This window comes from Stegastes partitus, unplaced genomic scaffold (assembly GCF_000690725.1).
Source record: "Stegastes partitus isolate 25-593 unplaced genomic scaffold, Stegastes_partitus-1.0.2 Scaffold627, whole genome shotgun sequence".
NCBI classification, from domain to species: Eukaryota; Metazoa; Chordata; class Actinopteri; family Pomacentridae; genus Stegastes; species Stegastes partitus.
In genome coordinates, this window is record NW_007578358.1 from 309,770 (window position 1) to 330,481 (window position 20,712).

Sequence of the window (20,712 nt, forward strand, 5' to 3'; positions counted from 1 at the left end):
CTCCCTTTGTGGAATGAGAGGGGTGAAATAACACCTCTGCTGGTGTTTGAGCCGCTCCAGCAGAGTTCACACACCCAGACAAGAGGGTTTCTCCCCATTCAAGCTTCATCAACACCTCCAAAACGTCAACACAACAGTAAAAGTGCCAAACGCAACTGATGAAACTTTCTTGTCTTGCAATCCTTCTGTTTTTTTGTTTAATCTGCCACAAACTAAACTAAAAGAAAAGTCACCTCCCCCCCTCCTTAGCCTTTCATTTTCTTTCCCCCTTTTTTGGAGCAGCGCACCATTCAGCCTGATTACTTCCTCAGCTCACAAGAAAACAGTAGGATACATTTTCATATCAAAGCCACGGTTATTATTAGGCTTTTATTCATTTAACTCAGTGGGCCCCGGCAAGAGAAACTGTTCAGTGGTGAGAGATGCATAGTGAGCTGATAATCTGCCAGTCAGATATGTAGGCGCACTACAAATCCTTGTTAGTCCTGACGTTGTGTGCTGTTGCTTGGGAAAACGAAGCCACTGAGTTCACTGTTGTTTGTCATACAGAAATAAAGATAGTCCCTACTGTTGTCTTATCTGTGCTGTCTCTTATATATTGCCGGCAGCCTTGTTGACAATCACCTACTCTTTTCCATCTTCATGCTGAATGACTCATTTCCCACAGCAGATTGAATCATGGTGCATATCCATCACCAGATTTGAAGCAGCTCCTCATGGTTCTGTATACAACCGTGTCTCCACTAAGCTCTTTATAACATTCTTTTTTATTTCACGCTTTCTTTCTTTCTTTTTTTTTTTTTCTTCCTCTGCATTTTCCCAGTTTATTTCTTCTCTTCTCATCCTGCCACTTCCTCTTTGTGCCAAACAGTGAAATAAACCGCCTGGATCTGGGCCTCACAGTGGAGGTGTGGAATAAAGGGCTGATCTGGGACACCATGGTGGGCACCTTATGGATCCCCCTGCGCAGCATACGGCAGTCCAACGAGGTACAACTCCTCCCTTCCTTCTCTTTGGCCAAGGCCTTGGGTTTCATTGGCTACGCTTACTGTACACGTACCCCAATGCTCCAGATGGAGTAATAAATTAATGCAATTATTTAATCTTCCATGGATCAACACACAGATTATAAAAACAAATGACTTGTTTTTGGTTGCTGCTTTAATTAAGGCCTCTCATGTGACAACTGGAGAGTCTTTGAGGGTTTTTTTTATTTTTTAGCTATGGAAGTGATAAAGAGTCTCAACTATAGATTGCATTTTAAATTGGTTTTGGTTTCTATGTGTATTTGTCACCTTCATATTCATTTATTCAAACTTTATTCTGACTCATGGAGGGCTCATTTACAATGAAGCCGAGCGAGAAAATAGAAGGTGTAGGCGCACAAATAAATTAGAACAAGATGAAAAACAAAAACCTGAATTGCCCAAAGGATAAAAAATTAGTTACGTTTTCATAGATTCTGCAGGTTATTTCAGGTTGCAGGTGCACAGGGAGTAAAACTGGATCTTCCGAGCTCAGTCAAACAGCCGGCACCGGCAGCTTAATCAAGTCATTATGTGGTATGTATTATAAGGGCCCACCTAAAAAGACAGCAAAGAGGTACTGGAAGGGACCTATAAATGAATAAAATCCAGTGTCTGTCCTGCCTTACAAGAAGGAAGACCACCCAGCCTTATTATAGAGTACACAGTTATGATAAACGTTGATGCAGAGGGATAAATGGAGGCCACTGCTGATGCATGCATGAATAAAATGTCACCTTAATCTAGTATTTGGAGAAAAGTTGCCTCAAAAAGCATTTTTTTGACAGTATAGTGTGAACAATGATTTATTTCTGTAAAAGACATGTTTTTGTTGTAGTTTGTTCACCAGTTTGGACATGTGGTATTTAAAAGTCAGCCTCTCATTGATCCAGTTGTCGAGATTTTTGAGTTCTGTCAGTCTTTCGATATTTGTGTCACAGATTAGTGGCTGGTGAAAATCAAGTATTTACTGTTATCTGCATTAAGAACTGATTTATGCTTATTGAGTGTCACTTGCAAACTCAGCAAATCAGTCCTAAAGGCCTTTGACAGCAGAATGTACAGTATCCACACTATTGTACAAAACTGTGTCATCAGCGTAGAGACGCACATTACATCCAGATACAGTCAAAATATATATTCACCATAAAAAAAAGCAATAAAAGAGTAAAACTTCCAAGAGGGTGAATACTTTTTCATAAACATTGCAATCTGAAAAGTGATTTAGATGTCTAGAACCAGCCTGTGATTGACTTTAAACACATAGCAAGAGACATTTATCATGCAGTATGTACTGTTCCAGTCATATTTCTCTCCGTCCTTCTTTGTCTTTTTCAGGAGGGTCCAGGTCAGTGGTTGACCCTGGACTCCAATGTGATCATGGCTGAGAATGAGATCTGTGGAACCAAAGATCCAACCTTTCACAGGCTGCTGCTGGACACACGCTTTGAACTGCCACTAGGTAGGACCTTTTATTATATGTTATTCATGCTACCTTGTGCTTTATTTTTTCTGCTTTAACTTTGCTTCCACTATTAACACCACAAGTGCTACGGTTACGACTGCAATTCTAACTCTGCCTCTGGTAATACTACTTAAGAAAGTACATTCTTGATCTGGGAAACAGCAGTTGGCAAAACAGTCTTACCACAAGATCCATTAGCTTTATAGATGTATGTAAGAAGTACAATTTCATGAGCAAACTCTATCAGCTAAAGAAAACTTGTGTTACATGATCAGAAGCTCCAGATTGGTTTACAAAGAACGTTTTTTCAATCTGTAGCTATTACTGTCACCACTACCTTTTACGTCCAATGCTGCTGCCATTAAATTTATAGAAATTGAATGCGATCTCTACAGCTGTATTCCAGTGCTAATAGAAGCACATATAGAGGAGTTTACTGTCCACAGTTTGCGTTGCTAAGTAGAGTAACACATTTCTGTTGTCCTGCAGACATTCCAGAGGAAGAGGCCAGATACTGGGCCAAGAAACTTGAACAACTTAACGCAATGAGAGATCAAGATGTAAGAACTGCCTTCTGTTGCACACTGTCACTTTCCTCCTTTATTCATTCCTTTCTCTTTCACTTTCTTTTGTATTCTTAACACTTAGTTTCTTTTTCACGGTCTTTCATTATTTTCTCTCTAAGTTTTATACATTTTTATTAATCCTGAATTTTTGTGCTAGATATCGCTCAGGAAAAAAAAAAACAATAAATGATGAAATGAAGTGCCTATAAAGTAGCAAAGCAATAAGGAATAATTACAATACATCACTGAAATAAAATAGGCAAAGTACAGTAAGGCTGGAATAGAACAAAAAAAAAAGTGCAAGCAATTATACTGAGATAATGTCACACATGATAATGAAATTTTGCACCTAAAAAAATGTGATGAAAGTGAAATATTGCACATTACCCTGACAGTGTTGTACATTAAAGTGAAATGACATGTAATCAGAATGTTGCACTTGAACAGTTACACGCTATCGCTGCCAATAACAGCACAACAGCCTGAGTCAGTATTTTACCAGCAATTTTCCTGAAAGGAGTAAATCTTATTTTCTTACACGTGTCGTGCTGTGTTTTTTTGTTGCTGTTTTTTTAACCTCAGTACGCCTATCAAGAAGAACAGGAGCGACCACTCCACGCTCCAACCACACAGTGCTGTAAGTGTCCTCCTGTGCTGTCTCCTGCTGTGGTCTTTTTCATGCCTCCTGTTTTTCCTCTCCCTGCTTCCTCTGCTTTTACCGCCTTGACTCATTGAGAATGGGGCAAGACGGGAGGTAGAAATGAGACTAATAGATGAAGCGAAGGACTGACGGAGGGAGGAAGGGAGGGAAACTGATGTCATTAATCACCAATGCATGCCTGCTTCAACACTAGAATGACTTATAGCTGATAGATGTGTGATGAATGTGAGCTGACATACGCTGTGTGTCAGACACACACTCCCGTCTGTCTGTCTGTCCGTCCGTCCGTCTGGTGATGGTGATGACACAGGGAGCAGGTGGGTAAGTGTGCATAGTACGAATTCACAGAAAGTGGTTTTGGCTGTCACCACAAGGCCTGTGTTTGTGCAGAGATGATAACAGCATGTACAAATGTTCTGCTCCTTGTTAACTAACAGCATCAAGGACAGCTGCAGCTTCTTCAATAACCACACACATGTGCACGCGCACTCCCTTACACACATATTTACATCTTAAAATCATTATTTCTCAAGGCTACAAATCTCTCCATGTTTGTTTACCTGGCTTTGTGGACTGCTGGTGCGTTTAATTTGCAGCCCAAACCTAATTTGGGGTTTTCCATCCTTTATATCTTTGCAGGTAATTGGAGTCTGTGGGGAGATCAGCAAAGTAAGTTTCTCTCATGCGCTCCTGTTAATGACTTGGGGTAATTCTGTATTTATTGTCCATGTCTCACTTAATGTAATGATCTCCTTGTGTAGTTTTCCTCAGAGACCATTAGCTGCCAAGAGAATGTATTTGTTCCCCACACAGCCTCTCTGAACTTCATCTCAGCTCGTATCCATGTTGTTGTGATGAATTTGAAAGTCAAACCATTAAAATGCATTCAAGTAAAGACACGTGCGTATCAAATAGGATGCATATTAATTATTTCCATAATTTCTGGAGATAAGCCCTTTTCACTTTCCAAAATCTAATTTAGTCTCCTTACTTTTATACATCACAGGTTGGCCCTCAACATTTTTGCTCAGGCAACACAGTCCAAAAGAAAAGTTGATAAAAAAAAAAAGTTTAGAGAAACACATCTCAGGCTACAATCACACTGATACATTCTCATTTCAAAATGGTCTTCCTGAACAATTTCAATCCAGATAAGTTTCAGAAATAATGTCTGTCTGCTCTAACATGCCTGAAATGCACTTGGAAGGAGACAGTTGGTTGCTTAGTTGTCCAGTCACACTGTAGTGGTGCAACGAATCAGGGGAGGACATGTAGCCGCTGATAAGACCCAATCAGGAAGTGGAAGTGGGTGCCTGCATTAAAGTTTTCAAAAGTTTCAATTTCTCCCAGTCTACTCTTCAAAATCTTCTCTCTAAAGAGTTTTTGAAAAAGTGAGTTTTCAGTGAACTGAAACTGCATTCATGTGTGGAGGAAGGGTCAAAATGCACAGGGGGAAAAAATGCCTGTGTACGTGTAGACGTGAGCTGAGGTTTCTTCAGTTAGTAGTGTGCACTCAAAGCAACAAGCTTAATAAACAATAATGATTGTATTGTATGGGCTGTTTTTATTTTATTTATTTATTTTTAGTTGTTGTCATGGTTTTTAGCCTGCATAGTAGGCTATCTTACACTGTAAAACAAACAAAAAAATCTACAATTTCACTGAATTTACAGAATATTATCTGTTTAAGTTAAAGATTTTTTTCTGTATTTTTAAAATACAAGATAATAATATTAATAAACTTACAAAACTGAACTGAGTTTAAATGTCCAATATCTTCCTAAATTTTTTGTCAACATAAAAAAAATAATATTTTATAGATATTTTCTTTATATTTAACAGATGAAACAGTTGAATTTGACTTTAGTACTGGTAATTTTTTTATATAATAAAATACAATTAAAAAATTGAACAGAAAGTAGAGAGTAATTTTACACTAGTTTTTTTCATGGAAGATATCTTGTATATCTATGGACTCTTTCACAGCAAAAATGTATTATCATCAGTGTATAAAATCTATATCTATATATACACAAAGCCAAAAATACACATGATCTCATGTAAAATTAAGGCTAAACATTTTTATTTTAATTATTCTTCCTATGTTTTTTCCTTTTGTTAAATATTAGCTGCCAATATTTATTTATTTATTTATTTATTTACAGTTTATTGCATTTTTTTTTTAATTACAGAGGTTGTTTGGCCAGTTATACTGTATAGCCTGGAATTAATACCTGCAGAAACTAAAGAGGGCTAAAAAATTGTTATTCAAACTGTGACTATCCTGTAAAAAAAACAAAAAAAAAAAACCTCTTCATTAATTCATATTTTAATTCATAGTTATTATTCTCCCAAAAAGATGCACAACTGAACACACATACATACAGATACACTTCTGAAACCAAACCATGAGCCCTTTTTTGTCAAAGTGGTTGAAAATAGCATTTGTTCAATCACTGCCACATTGCCGAGTGTGATACAAATTGTTCTAAATCGAGTATTTGTATGTTAAATCAAACTCGTCTTGTTTCACCCGCTCACTTTGTCCGTACAGATGAAGACCCAGACAGCGCCGTGGACGACAGGGACAGCGACTACCGCAGTGAGACCAGTAACAGCATCCCGCCTCCCTTCTACACCACCTCCCAGCCCAACGCTTCCATGCACCAGTATCCCATGAGGCACCAGCACTACAGACACTCCTACAACGAGGACATGCATGAGCTGGACTACGATCACAGAGCCATGAGGTAACAAGTGCGCCACAGCCACCACTTCGCTTCGCTTGTCACTGAGGAAGAGTAGTTTCTTTTACTTGATTCTGATTACATATGTGCACCTTTTTTTTTTTTAAATGCATATGCAGCATAGAGAAAGGCTTTGTTTTGGTGAAACAGGAAGAAGAAAGAACCAAAAGAACAACACTTTTTAATGCTGAAAATGTAACCTCACACTCCCCACCTTATGCAGAATATTTCTTGTTGAGTAAATCCATCTGGGTTCATATTGCCCTGAGACAACTGAGCCCCTTGTTTTGTTTCACTGTGTTGCACATGGTAACATGTCCCACTGTGCTCTCCTCCTCTAGAGAATAACCCCGGCCTCAGTGTATACAAGCAATGCTGGGGCACAGAGTTCTTGTATACAGGTCATGTATGAAGCGGGCCTTTGTCACTATCTTTTCTGTGTGATTGTGTGTGTGTGTGTGTGTGCATCTTTTGTGTGCATGTTGAGTGTGTGAGCATCAGAAACCCCACGTGACTTCTTCTGCGCTAACGTGCAGAAAATAAATGCATAACGGTAACTGGGAAAATTTTTTAGACACGTCTGCAAAGGCGGCACTCATGCTTTTGTCAGATAAGCTGAAACAGAAAGACTGACCTGTTCTTTTGGTAAATGGGTAGAATACATCTGGAAGTGGTCAGTGAGAGGTCTTTGTGTTGACATGTAAGGAATAGGTTCATAATGCAAATAGGTTTTGCTTGCTGTTATCAGTAGTCAGTGAAGGGTACAGCCTAAAAAACACATTCCTTATTGACTCAAATTCTTCTGATGTTCTGATGGCTCCTGATCCTATCCAAGTCATCGTTTCATTTAGTTAGTTTAGCTCGTTAAGGAGCACCATGACAGAGACGTCTGCGAGGCTTATTGGTCTCAGGCTAACAAACAAGTGGTGATTTATGACGGGTTTAAGTTAGATGGTAATCTTACATTTCCAGGGACTATCAGATGGCTGTTATTGTAACTTAAAAAAAAAATAAATCCATGTAAACTGATTGTAAACAAAGTATCGGGCATGGTTTTGTGCTGGTCAGAACGCATGTGATCGGCCCTGGACTCGGCGTAAGACTCATCTATTGATTGTCTTCATAAATTACATTACAAAATGGCTTCCTTGTGTTGCCCTGGATACTGTTTCCTTGTTGAGCTGCAGAGAAAATTTTGCACTAAATGACTCCAATGCAGCCACCTGACTTTACTTACCTTCAAATTAATTTTGGAGGAATGACTGCGGATCACATCGTAATGGACCTGTCAGCATTCAGCAGGAATGATAACAGCAAGAAAAAACTCTCCAATGTCCATATGGCCACCTGACTGTTGTTTTAAGGCAGAACTGTGAACCTAAATCCTGACGCAGGCAGCGCAGAGGCTCAGCTTGGTTAGAACTTTCTTTGAAAGATTTGCTCTGAGCTCAACTGATGCTCCTCTCCCACCTCTCCCCTCCCCCCCACCTCCCTCCCTGCTCCTCCTACCAGACGCTATGATAGTTTAGACTCGGCCACCAACGGGCGCAGTGATATCGACTCAGGCTCAGGCTCGAGCCGCCGCACCAGTCGTCAGTATTCTCTAGACAGTAGGCACTCACTGTCCGATAGGTGGGTCTCTGTACCTCCTCTCCAACTTCTCCTCTTCCTCCTCCTCCTCCTCCTCCTCCTCTTCTTCCTCCTCCTGCTCCGGCCTGTGACTCCGTCTCGCTGTGACGTCAGTGGTGGACTTGTCCCGTCCTCCTCGCTCGCTGTGCTTGCATGCATGCGCTCTTGCCCTATCTCTGTATATGTATATTCTGTATTTTCCTTTTTTTTTTTTTAATTACTTTATCGACAACTACCGGTCCTGCATCTTATCTTAACTGTGTTCCTGGTGAAGAATCACAAATTATCTCCCGCAAATAATGTATCATTCTCATTTCCTCAGTTGTCAGAAGTTGTGTGCAGTGTTCTGTTTATGTGTGTGGGTGACTGATTGACAGGAAGTGAGCGCTGCTTCGTTAACAGTCAGAGACAGAGAGGAGACAGAGAGGTTAATTGTTGGTTGGAGTTTGTGGAAACGCCTGTGTGAGTCCGTGTGTGTGCGCATCTGTCGCCGTGACAGCTTGTTATTACAGCCTCACCCTTGTATGTGAGACTTTAAGCAGGGCCCTGTCTTATTCTGGGTGTCCCATACTTGGTAATTATACACATTTAATTTCCACTTGTGAGACAGCAGGAGGTCGACTGCCAAATAGTGGGGCCCTGGCAGAGAGGTCCAAGACAGATTATGTTGATTTCATCTTCATTTCATCATTTTTTTTTTTTTTCTTTTTTATTCTTGGTGAGGAAGGGCAGCAGACATGTGTTTAGAGTCGAGCATTATGAAAGCGTTTGTCACTGTCTGCGTTAGTCTTTGTGTTGGATGAAAGAGAGATCGTGAGATAGGTGAGAAAAAAACGGAGCTGTTTGGATTGAGTGTTTACATGTCCATTCATCCATACTTGTGTTTTCCCTCTGGCTCACGGCCCAAAGCCTTAATACAGTCCTTTACCGCTCCTGCTCCGTGCATTATTGAACTAACAGACCGTAATCGATAGTGACGAAACAATAAAGTGTGAGTGCGTGTCCTAGTGTGCTAAAGAAAATGTTTTTTACGTGTCTCAAACCTCTCTTTCTGACTCATGGTCTGTCTCGGTGTCTAATAGCCTCATTCATCATTGTGAATAAATATTATTCATATATTTATCTACAGAAAAGACTGTTTTTGTTCTGCCAGGCTAATAAATTGCCCTCAACCTCTGCAGGTTCCTTTCATTTGACTGTGCCTATTTATATCCTCGGTTTTATGAAAAGTGTGTCCCTCTGTTTTCGCAATCAACTGTGCTTTTGTATGGCGTGATCTAGTATCCATAGTAACCTTTCCCATTACTAATAAGATGATTCCCCTTGCAGTTGAATAGATGCATCACTAGCATAAAGCTCTTGCACTGAGTTACCTGGTTGTTCAAAGTCACTCCTCTTTTCCTGTTAGCTGCCTCCCTCCTTGGCCCCAACACAAGCTCCCTAATTATCTCTGTGACACCCAAACTCCGTATCGTGAAAGCCTGGGGACCCCTGTAGTTTACTTTTAAACCTTTGTGGGTGTTCATCTAACACGTGTCTTTGTCTCCCCCTCGATTCAGTCCCACAGACAGTCGTTACGCCTCGTCGGGCGAATTGAGTCGAGGCAGCTCTCAGCTCAGTGAGGAGTTTGTTCCAGAGGATGGCGAAAGCTTGCGAGGCTCCGAATTCTACGATGAGAACGACTCCTACCACTCCTGCCACTCCTCTGTCAGCTACGGCAAAGAAGACTCCCCGGGCTGGGACGGTGAGGACCAGCAGGGCGTCTACAGCGATGAGGGAGGCTACCTCAAAGACGGAGGGGAAGAGGGGGCGCTGTATGACGAAGAGGAGGGAGACATGTACGCCGAGGAAGGGGAGTACAACTACGAAGATGAAGAGGAGATGCCGTATGAGGAGGATGAAGATATGTACCCACTGGACGGCACGCTCAGTGAAGACCAGGAGCTTCCTTACACCCCCACGCCCACAAGCACTGCCCCCACTCTGATGCCGCCCTCTGACAGCCTGTCCTCCGCCCGGCCGCCGTTGGAGAAGCAGGCGTCGTTGCATCAGCAGCGGGTCGCCCAGGATCAGCCGCCCAGCGCGGCTCCTGGTCTACCTCCGGTCTCCCAGGACAGCACGTTGCCCCCTTTCGCTGCAGATTCCACCAAACCTCCGTTTACACCCACGCAGCAAGATCTGTCCGTCACAACTACATCCGCCCCCACCCCGACAACCACATCACAGGTTCCTGCTCCGGAAATCAAGCCCCTGGAGCCTGAGCCCAAATCTGAAGTGCCGCTGGAAGAGCCTGAACCCCTGGAGCAGCCTCCGACAGCAGTGAGCGCTCCCCCGGCTCCGGAAGAGAAACCAGAGGAGCCTCCTGTTCCAAGGTGAACATGGTTCAGACACTTTACAGGAGATCAAAGCAAATATAAGCTTCCAAATACTGTCAACACTTCAGTTTAATTCATCAGACAGTTGCTTTTTGCAGTAGATGCACCATCAGGGACATAAACAGAAACCAGGTAGACTGTGTGTTTATACATCAATAGATGGCAGCTAATGGAAGCCAAGCAATCAGGTCTTCAAAAGAGACATAGCGAATACTGGGGAAACAACACGGGCAGAAAATAATCCATATAAACCACTGTCACTCTAATAAAACAGCCAATAAAAGCTTTACGAGCAGCTTGGTGAGGCTTGGAGCAAAGTGCTAACACCAGTATGCTAACACAGTGTGCTCATAATTTGCAGATAAACCATGCTTACCATCTTGTTTTATCAGCTTGCAGAAATTTGCTGTAAAATGCCCTATTGGTCCATAACTACAACATCCATTGCAGTACTTCTTGTAAAATATATTCCCTTCTCAACCCTTGTTTCAGCTTCCCAAAGAGGGAGATCATGGAACCTGGTCCTGCCAGAGCCAAGGCCAACTGGCTTCGACTGTTCAGCAGAGTCCGACTGCAGCTGCAGGAGGTACAGCCTGAGCATGAGTGTGTTTCACCATATTTTTGTGTTGCATTTAAGCACTGGGCTTTACTGGGTGATCAAGTATTTCTCTCTGCCGATGCTCTGCTTTACATTATAACTATTTTTGCGTCGCTCCCTGCATGTCTTTCTCTTACTTTGTTTTTTATTTTTCCAGCTTTTGTTGACCAGTCTGCCATTTTTCCCTCAGTATTTTATCGTACTATATGTGTTTATTCGGTTTACCCCGTGTTGTATTGTTTTGCCATTTCACTACTTTCTTTTCAGTTGTTTGCCATCCTCGTAGCGATTTGCATGTAGTCCGTTCTGATCACCCACGGCCGGAGCAGACTCTCAGGTGGGTGCGGCCAGTGGCGTGTTAATCAGTCTAGCTTTTACTGTATGCATCCTGTCATAGTTTTTCTTACGAAGAGCCAAGACGCACATAGGAAGCTGCTCGCAAGCCTGTGTCATTTTCAAAGCTTGGCATTTATATCAATCAGGACTATTTCTGTGCATCAGTGTGACGTTGGTATCAGTGCTGTGTGTCATTCTTTGAGGAGGCAAGCAGACAAAGAGCATGTCTTTCAGTAATGGAGCAGATAGAATTAGAAGAATGATTACATGGATAGCCATCTGGTTGTAATCTTCTTTGACTGTGATCCTCAAACTCGGGCTGCAACTTGCAATTTATTTCATTGGCGATTAGTTTCTCAATTATTTAGCTAGCTGTTTGGGCTATAAAACGTTGGAAAATGGTTTTTAAAAATGGAGACGTTTTCAGTTGTCTAATTTTGAGCACAACGCAAAGATATTCAGTTTAATATCACGGAGGAGTAAAGAAATCAGACAATCATCAAATTTAGGAAGCTGGAATCAGAGACTTTTAACATTTTTTCTTTAAAAGTTGATCATGCGTATCCAATACATGTAATAGTTGATAAGTAATCAATTATATGTTGCAGCTGCAGCTCAAATAAACACCAAACTCACCAAGAAAGACACAACACTCTCCTCATCTCCTCTCTATTTCTACTTTTGCTATTATACAATTGTTTTTACTTGTACACTGTATAGGGATCACTTGCAGGCGTTGTGGCAACAGCTAGTGATGAACTTAACCATAAATTTTAGCTTTTGGCTGAAGAACAACTTACAGTATCTCAACAGGTTGTAGTTACCAACATATAGACCAAATAAAACGACTAAATACAAGAGTAAAGTACAGTGCTCTTCTAATTTTCCCACTTTTACTGTAAACACAGCCTGCCTCTCCCTACTTTTTCCACCTCATCTGTTTCTTTCTCCCCAGGCCCGAGGAGAAAGTGTTGGCATAGCCTCTCTGCTTTTATCAGCAGGGTAAGTAACCGTGATGCTGACACCCGTACGGTTATTGAAAATCTATAACTTGCCAACTAAAAGGCAAGCCTGTGGCCTTAATGTCTGAATGCATTTATTAGATAATTGATTTGTTGTGTCCAGATTCTAGTTAGCAAATGCAGCTGAAAACATAGCCGCCGTTATGTGTGTGTGCTTTGTCTCCAGGATGGGTGGTGCTCTGTACAGCATCGACAGCATGCCAGATCTCAGGAAGAGGAAAGCGATGCCTCTGGTCAGAGATCTGGTGAGTTTCTGCTCTAATCTCTTTATGTTCCCCTGACTGAGTGTCTCACATCTCCCCAGTCCATCTATCACTCAGCTCAGCAGACAGCATCTCCTGTTTCCTCTGCTTTCTTGTTTCTGCCTGTTCTTTTTTCCTCCTCTTCCTCCACTTCTTTCAGTTCGCTGCAGTTCATCCTCTCTGCTAACAGACAATACATTTCCCTGCTGTTAAAGCCTGACAGGGCGAGCTGCAGGGCTGAGAGGCCACTGGTGAGGCCAGAGGTTTCCTCTGACTGACGCTGACGTCTGCTAGATGCTGTCATATAACAGACCTTTCGTTACCCCACCCTGCCATCATCTCCATGCCTTCCTGACACTGCCTCATTAGCAACACAGAACACTGTAGAAAACTTAAATCCTCTTTAGAAATCTGTGACTCACGTGTGAAGTCACCTTCTTGGTGTATCTTGTACTGCTGCTCCAGTTGGACAGCATTGTCGCTTTCCTGCCCTGATTAAAGTGACAAGAGGATCAAGTTTTATGAGGATGTGCACATATTACGCTCATAATATGAACAGAAACACACAGTATAGTTCTTTAAACTTTTCAGAAGGACAAACCTCGAAGATATAGTTACAATTTTCCTCTTGAATACTGGAAAACCACTCCATCTTTTCAATATGTTTCCACACTTGTCTCTCTCTGCTCTGTGTGAACACATCCTGCAGCTCTGCAGAGTTTAGCCAAAAAGTCCCAAATCATTTTAAATTTTTTGATGCGATTGTTGCTCACAACTCAGCCACTAATGGCTTCACTGTTGCAGCAAAGAGCACAGCATTTTTTGTTTTTTACAGAATCCAGTTAATGCACATGGTTAATTTTGGGCAAATTATTAAAAATGACATGTAGACGCATTACAGCACGTCACAAAGAGGTAGTTCAAGGACTGTCAGACAGCTCAAAGTTGAGTGATTCTTTCTGTCTTTACAGTTTCTGCCTCTGACAAATGTATAATTTTGTCGTTTCTTTAAAACATAATATGTCATTCAAACCATCCGCAGGCTTTAGTGTTCAGTAATGATAAGGAAATATAACAGAATAGAATAAAATAAAACACAATTCCTTTATTGTCACAGACATTTTTTTTTAAAGTACAGTATGTTCATTTGATTATTTATACAATGTTTATACAGTATTCTTATTTAACAAGGGTTAGAAGACATGGTTAATGCTGCTCTTACATCTTTTTGTTCAATAAACCAGCTTTACATTAAAACCAGAAGCCAGATTAAACAAATAAAGTATAACACAGTAGTTTGTGAGCTTTAGATAAAATGTGCTGGTGGGCACATTGTGATACTGTTAGACAGACCCAGGCTAGCTGTTTTCCCCCGTTTAATGTCTTAATGCTGACCAAAGCTAACTGGCTGCAGCCTTGTATTTACTGCGCCTCCATAAACAGCAATAAGCACATTTTCCGAAGTGTCAAACTAAATGCAAAAAATACTTTCTGCAGTGGGAGCTAACAGAAGTCTTTATATCAGCCACCAGGCGAAGCTCAGTGTGCCGTTTTCCTGAACACACCCAATCCAAGCAGTTGCGCACAGAAGTAATTAGCACGAATGACTGTCCTCATTAATTAATACATAACACCCACTATGCACCGACAGGCAGACACAGGCAGGTGCACCGCTGCTTCTTCCCTCCCTTCATCTCTGTCTTTCATACAAGAACACACAGTCACGACTTGTCAAAGTGTCTCAGGTGATTGATTAAACAGGCTGGTGCGCTGGCTGGCTGAGCAGTGAGGATTGTCTCATTCAGATATCAAACAATCGGTTCTAGTTGCAGCAGGGACAAATTCAAGTCTCCACATTTGGCTGTAGATTTGATAATTTATTACCCAATTGTTTTTAGTATTTGTAGGGAAATTTATACCATGTAAATCACCAGAAATTACATAATTTATCAGAATCAGAAAATGTACAAACAGAGAAAATCACTGAGTTTTAAACATATCCAAATCTAGGCTTAAAATCATAATATTTCATCGTGTCATATCTTTTTTTTTTTAAATTGCTAAAAAATAAAGCATCTGCATTAACCAGATTCTATCAAAAACAAATAATTCTGTGCTATTTGCTGCAACCATGAAGCCATTAGTAACTGAGCTGAAACCAACAGTCACATTTTTTAAAAAAAATACAATAAAATAGAGTTTACACAGAGCAGTATAGAAACAAATTAAAATATAAGTAACTTTAAGACATTTGTGAGTCCTCTCTACTTTTAACTATGGTTGTGCTGCCTTTTTCTAATATGAAATCTCTCCCGTTTTCCCCCCATCGTCACTTCTCTGCCACAGGCAATGGTGAGTAACACTGTTTTACTGTCTTACAGTAGGTAGAGAGTGTGCAGTAATTTTCATCAAGGTGGTCACTCATAACAAAAAGGAGTCATTTAAATTCTGCAGCTGTCACCTCTAACTTGTCATACCTATTCAGAAAAACAGTGGCAGACAGATGGTAATGATACATGCTCCCTCACAGGCAGCGCTGAGATTGATCTTGATATAAAAAGATATTAAATGTGGGAGCTGAGAGAAACTGATCCCTCCTCTGCTGTCACTCAGTCCTTGGTTCAGAACTCCAGGAAGGCAGGCATCACCTCAGCGCTGACGTCCAGCACGCTGCACAACGAAGAACTGGTCAGTCCGCGTTTACGCTATTTCACATATAACACATGAAAATCATTCTTGCACACGCTCTGCTCATTTTGCACCAATCTCTCTCCCGTGCCTTCGTAGAAGAGTCACGTCTATAAGAAGACCCTCCAGGCCCTCATCTATCCCATCTCCTGCACCACGCCCCACAACTTCGAGGTGTGGACGGCCACCACGCCCACCTACTGCTACGAGTGCGAGGGGCTGCTGTGGGGAATCGCTCGCCAGGGGATGCGCTGCACCGAGTGCGGAGTCAAATGCCACGAGAAGTGCCAAGATCTACTCAATGCTGATTGTCTGCAAAGTAAGAAGGATGTGGAGGGAAATGTTACTGCATTTAAGCCCCAAATGCACTGAATTAAGAATAGGAGGATGTCATGTAAACTTAGCAACCAATGAACAAGGTTTATCTTACTCGTCTGTGTGACAACGAGATGAAATGAGGCCATGTACTGGAAGCTGTAAACATCATTATAAACATATTCAGATCTGTTAATTAGACCTATGAAGTCCAGGGGGAACTAGAGCCACAAACTTTATCTTGCTCAAGTTCTTTAAGTTCCATTTAAAGCTATTTATGTGTTCTTTAAGTCAAACTTTTTGACATTTTGGGAATGTTTTTATTTATTTTACTATTAGTATATTTGTGTTATTGCTAAGAGTTGAATGAAATATCAAAATGACTCTCATCGTCATGATAAATACGGAGCCAGAGCTGGCAGCTGTTAGCTTAGCTTAGCACAAAGACAGGAAACAGAGGTTTGCATTACTCTATACAAACCTTTTTTACATTTTTTTTTGTTTACATATTTAACAAATATTAACTATGGTGTGATTATAGACCTTTAGAGGTGCTGGTAAGTTTATTTTAGAATCCAGCCTCCTGTTTCCCTATTTCTTATTAACCAGACAGGCATGAGAGTGAAATCAATCTTCTCATTAAGAAATAAAGCAAATAAATGTATTTCCACAAACGTTCTTCCCCACCTTTTTAACCCCAAGAGAATTCTGGCTGTTTTTGTCACACTTTGACTCACTGACACCTCATTTTTCACTGTCCTGAACATTTATATAAACAGCACAGCCACTGAATTTTAAGTTCAGATTTAGTTTTCCATGTTAAACATCCAACAATTCATTCTGTTTTTAGAGTTTCTGGCTCTGAAAAACGGTGTTATTTTAGTGATTTCATAAACACCGCATCACTTTCCAACTCAGGGACTCAGTGGGTTAAATGTGTAAATATGTGTTTATTTCTTGGCTTAACACCAGCCTTACATGACCCATGCAGTTCTCAGATATAGCCAGAGCTAAAACTTCTATACCGCATTGAGCTGATGTTCAGGGACAAAAAAAAAAAAAAAGCATAAAACATCCTTTTGCTGACTTCACGTTTTAGACTTCTCCCTGTGTCAGTTCTATTTTTTATATTAATAAGAGAAAACTAGCGAGTCCATTTATTTCCTCTTATGTCTATTTGTCACTGCCAGGCACTGAGTCGTCGTCCTCCTCCTTCTCCTCTCACTCCCACTTTCTTATTTTCCTGGTTTTCTTGAGAGGATATTAAAAGCCATTTGTCTTTTGTTGTTGTCATCCCCCTCTCTGGTTTCCATTTCTCTTTTAGTCAGCCTTTTATAGCTCTGCCTCTAATTCATGAAGTACGTCCAAGAGTTTCCTACGCAGTCTTTCTCTATATATTTTAAATTGATGTCTTAGTTTCAGATTATCCTATAAATTGTAAAAATCTATCCTCCATGCAAGTTTTTGATATTGTTACCAGTCATGACTTTGCTCTCTAAACCCACTTCTATCAAACACATATCCTATTTTGATGTCTAAACCTTTCCTATCTTGGTTTTCTTGCAAACCAGGAGCAGCAGAGAAGAGCTCCAAACATGGCGCCGAGGACCGAACCCAGAACATCATCATGGTCCTCAAGGACCGCATGAAGATCCGCGAGAGGAACAAACCCGAGATCTTCGAGCTCATCCAGGAAGTCTTCACCGTCCCCAAGTCCACCCACGTCACCCACATGAAGCAGATCAAGCAGAGCGTGCTCGACGGCACCTCTAAGTGGTCGGCCAAGATCAGCATCACGGGTGAGAGCGGCGTCGCGTTCGGCTCGGTACAGTAGCTCTGAAGCGAGCTGGCCGGCAATGGTCAGCGTCAAAGTCAGAGGAGACGGCAGGTGTCAGGTGTTTGTGTCTATAAAAAGAGACAAGCTGCCGTGTGTGTGTGTGTGGAGGGAACACAGGTGGCGTTTATGGGGCAGTAGAGCAGAAGGTCAGATGATTAAGAGGCATCTGCTTGCATCCAAACACACACACACACACACTAGCTGACCGGCTTGGCTTTTCTTTTTTTCTTCTTCTTCCTAGTGTTGTGTGCCCAGGGTCTACAAGCCAAGGATAAAACCGGCTCCAGCGATCCTTACGTCACCGTCCAGGTGGGGAAGACGAAAAAGAGGACCAAGACCATCTATGGCAACCTCAACCCGGTCTGGGAGGAGACTTTTAATTTGTGAGTCATGTCTTTTGGGGGAAACATCCATCCATCCATCCATCCATCCATCCATTATCTATACACCGCTTAATCTTCACTAGGGTAGCGGGGGGGCTGGAGCCTATTGGGGGAAACGTGTCATAAAATACATGTTATAATGATTTAATGATGTCTGAGATATTTAGATTACAGCAGTTCAAAAGGCTGCAAGATAACTGATTTAAACTAATATTCAATTATGCATGTTTTTAATTAATGTTCTTGAAATCATCGAAACATTTCTGCAGTAGTTCTCACATATGCTTGGAGTTCAAAAAAATGAATATCTGGTGAGTTCTGTTTACTCTTCAAGCACTTGATACCTAATGAGTCATAATAGTAATCCATCTGCTCCTCTCGTCCAACTGTAACTACTATTTTCGGTACCTCTGTCTCACTCTCTGCTTCTGTCTTTGCAGCGAATGTCACAACTCCTCGGACCGCATCAAGGTGCGAGTTTGGGACGAGGACGACGACATCAAGTCTCGCGTGAAGCAGAAGTTCAAGCGAGAGTCGGACGACTTCCTCGGTCAGACGATCATCGAGGTGCGCACCCTGAGCGGAGAGATGGACGTCTGGTACAATCTGGGTCAGTTGGAATTTTAAAGCGCCCCCTCACCACTTTTACAGTAGTGATCCCAGGGCTCCTCGCCGCCCTGCTCGGTTTATCTCATCGTGCAGTTGTGTGACTGACTTAAACTTCTGATTAAAATTCTTCCGGCGGCAAAGCTCCGTGACTGTGTGTGTTTCTCTGCTCTTCACAGACAAGCGTACGGACAAATCGGCGGTGTCCGGGGCTATCCGCATGCACATTAATGTGGAGATCAAAGGAGAGGAGACGGTCGCCCCGTATCACGTTCAGTACACCTGTCTGCATGAAGTAAGCTCAGTTTTTCTGTGCATCTTAAAAGAAGCAGAATCTTTCTCCAGTTCTGTACCTGAGTACAGTTTTTGAAGTACTGCTGTTGTGAACATTGGTTGTCTTGAACTAGACTTTTACTCCAGTTGTACGTTTTAATTCTTCTCTGCTGCATTTACCTGTACGGCTTGCAGAATAAGAGGAGTTGTACGTAAAAAAACATGTAAATTACACCCTTTAGCCAGTATTTTAAAAAAGATAAAGAATAAGTTGAATTTCTTTTAGAGTCATTTTTGGTTGCAGCTTAGTCACTAATGGCTTTACATTTGCAGCAAAGAGCATTTTTTCTTTTCTACAGAATCTAGTTACTGCAGACGGTTTATTTTTTTGCAATTTTTTTTTACCAGACATGTAGAGCCGCTACTGGATGTCACAGAGGAGTACTTCGAGGACCATCAGAAACTTGAAAATTTGAAAATTCTAATAATTATTGGATTTATCATTGAATAATTCTGAATCTGATAAATGGTGTATTTTGCCAATTTTATAACCTGTTGGGAGCTTTTCGTGGTTCATGGGGTTAAATGTGGCTTCTCGGTTGCATCAAGGAGCACAGAATTGCTTGTTTTGTACAGAATCTGGTTAATGCAGAAGGTTTATTTTTTAGAATTTTTTTAATGAGACATGTAGATTAAAGTAAAGTGAAGCATCTAGTTTTTCTAATAAATGGTGTAATTGTAGCAATTTCATAAACATAGTATGTCTTTCAAATCTGCATATGGGTTTTGGGGTTTAGAGGGTTAAATGTGCAATTATGTATTTATTTCTTGGCCTAAAACAATTGACATTGTTCAGTAGTTATTTACAAGCATGCAGTCAGTGTGCAACAGTCTTTTCTTATTGCAGATCTGTGCAACAATATGCACAAAAATACGTACAACAAAATGCAAAACACGATGCAGCTCATGCCTCTGAGTCCATATGTTCAACCCTGAATGCGGACAGTTACGCTGCACACTGCAACGACTATAACAACAAATGATCTCTCCCTATCTTTGGTCACGAAGTGGTACTTTTACTTTAGGTTTATAGCACTACAATAGTCTTTTCCAGCTTCTATAAGTTTGTGTACCTCAGTGCCAAGCCGTCCTAATGAGCCGTGATAAACTGGTTAATTTACTTGACTGATGTTTACTTCCATAATCGATCCAGTCCAAGTTAAACTTAAGTTAATACCCCGTGAAGTTTGCTTTGCTGTACAAAGATAAAGACCACTTCCAGTAGCAAAGACATCCGACACATTTCTGCTCGGCTCTGTGCAAAAAAAAGAAAGAGAAAAACCTGTGCTGATTGATCGTAGGCCAATCACAACTTTGTATGGAGTCATTACTCGGCCCATTACTCAGCAGAGCATATTAGCTGAACCTTAACTGACAAATGACTTCTGTTATTGCAGCCCATAAGTGCCCATAAACGCATTCAGGATGTTTTACAGTGGTGTAATGCTTTATGGCCGAGACTGCACCTTGTGTTGGCCTCATAATATAGTTTTATGGCTCTTTGTGCAGCACAGCCAGCAGACACACAACAGCTTGAGAGGTTGGCATCTTGTCCAATTAAATGTATACAAACTTTAATTACAGCTGAGCGCGATGTGAGCAATCACCTGAACTTGTTGGCTTTTTTTTTTCATTATTTAAACCTACATTCTGGATTAGTTTCCTCCTCTCTCACTCTCATGTGTTTTCCCTTCTGTAGAACCTCTTCCATTACGTGACAGATATCCAGAATAACGGTGTGGTGAAGATCCCTGATGCCAAAGGGGATGATGCATGGAAGGTGTACTTTGAGGAAACCCCCCAGGAGATTGTGGACGAGTTTGCGATGCGTTACGGAGTGGAGTCCATCTACCAGGCCATGACGTATGTTCCTGTCTGAAACCC

The 20,712-nt window shown here is 41.3% G+C and overlaps 1 protein-coding gene across 1 annotated transcript in view; it reads left to right on the plus strand.

Annotated features, from left to right (window-relative positions):
• Positions 1 to 20,712, plus strand: part of unc13a (unc-13 homolog A (C. elegans)) — a 60,108-nt gene that overhangs the window by 7,631 nt on the left and 31,765 nt on the right. Inside the window, exons 4-22 of the mRNA XM_008289648.1 lie at positions 872 to 989; positions 2,364 to 2,487; positions 2,980 to 3,050; positions 3,639 to 3,693; positions 4,357 to 4,386; positions 6,272 to 6,467; positions 9,653 to 9,837; positions 9,892 to 10,465; positions 10,961 to 11,054; positions 12,358 to 12,404; positions 12,591 to 12,669; positions 15,013 to 15,018; positions 15,280 to 15,354; positions 15,454 to 15,673; positions 17,241 to 17,468; positions 17,748 to 17,889; positions 18,330 to 18,499; positions 18,675 to 18,790; positions 20,528 to 20,691. Coding sequence (XP_008287870.1) covers positions 872 to 989; positions 2,364 to 2,487; positions 2,980 to 3,050; positions 3,639 to 3,693; positions 4,357 to 4,386; positions 6,272 to 6,467; positions 9,653 to 9,837; positions 9,892 to 10,465; positions 10,961 to 11,054; positions 12,358 to 12,404; positions 12,591 to 12,669; positions 15,013 to 15,018; positions 15,280 to 15,354; positions 15,454 to 15,673; positions 17,241 to 17,468; positions 17,748 to 17,889; positions 18,330 to 18,499; positions 18,675 to 18,790; positions 20,528 to 20,691 — 2,694 coding nt within the window. The remainder of the gene's footprint in view (positions 1 to 871; positions 990 to 2,363; positions 2,488 to 2,979; positions 3,051 to 3,638; positions 3,694 to 4,356; positions 4,387 to 6,271; positions 6,468 to 9,652; positions 9,838 to 9,891; positions 10,466 to 10,960; positions 11,055 to 12,357; positions 12,405 to 12,590; positions 12,670 to 15,012; positions 15,019 to 15,279; positions 15,355 to 15,453; positions 15,674 to 17,240; positions 17,469 to 17,747; positions 17,890 to 18,329; positions 18,500 to 18,674; positions 18,791 to 20,527; positions 20,692 to 20,712) is intronic.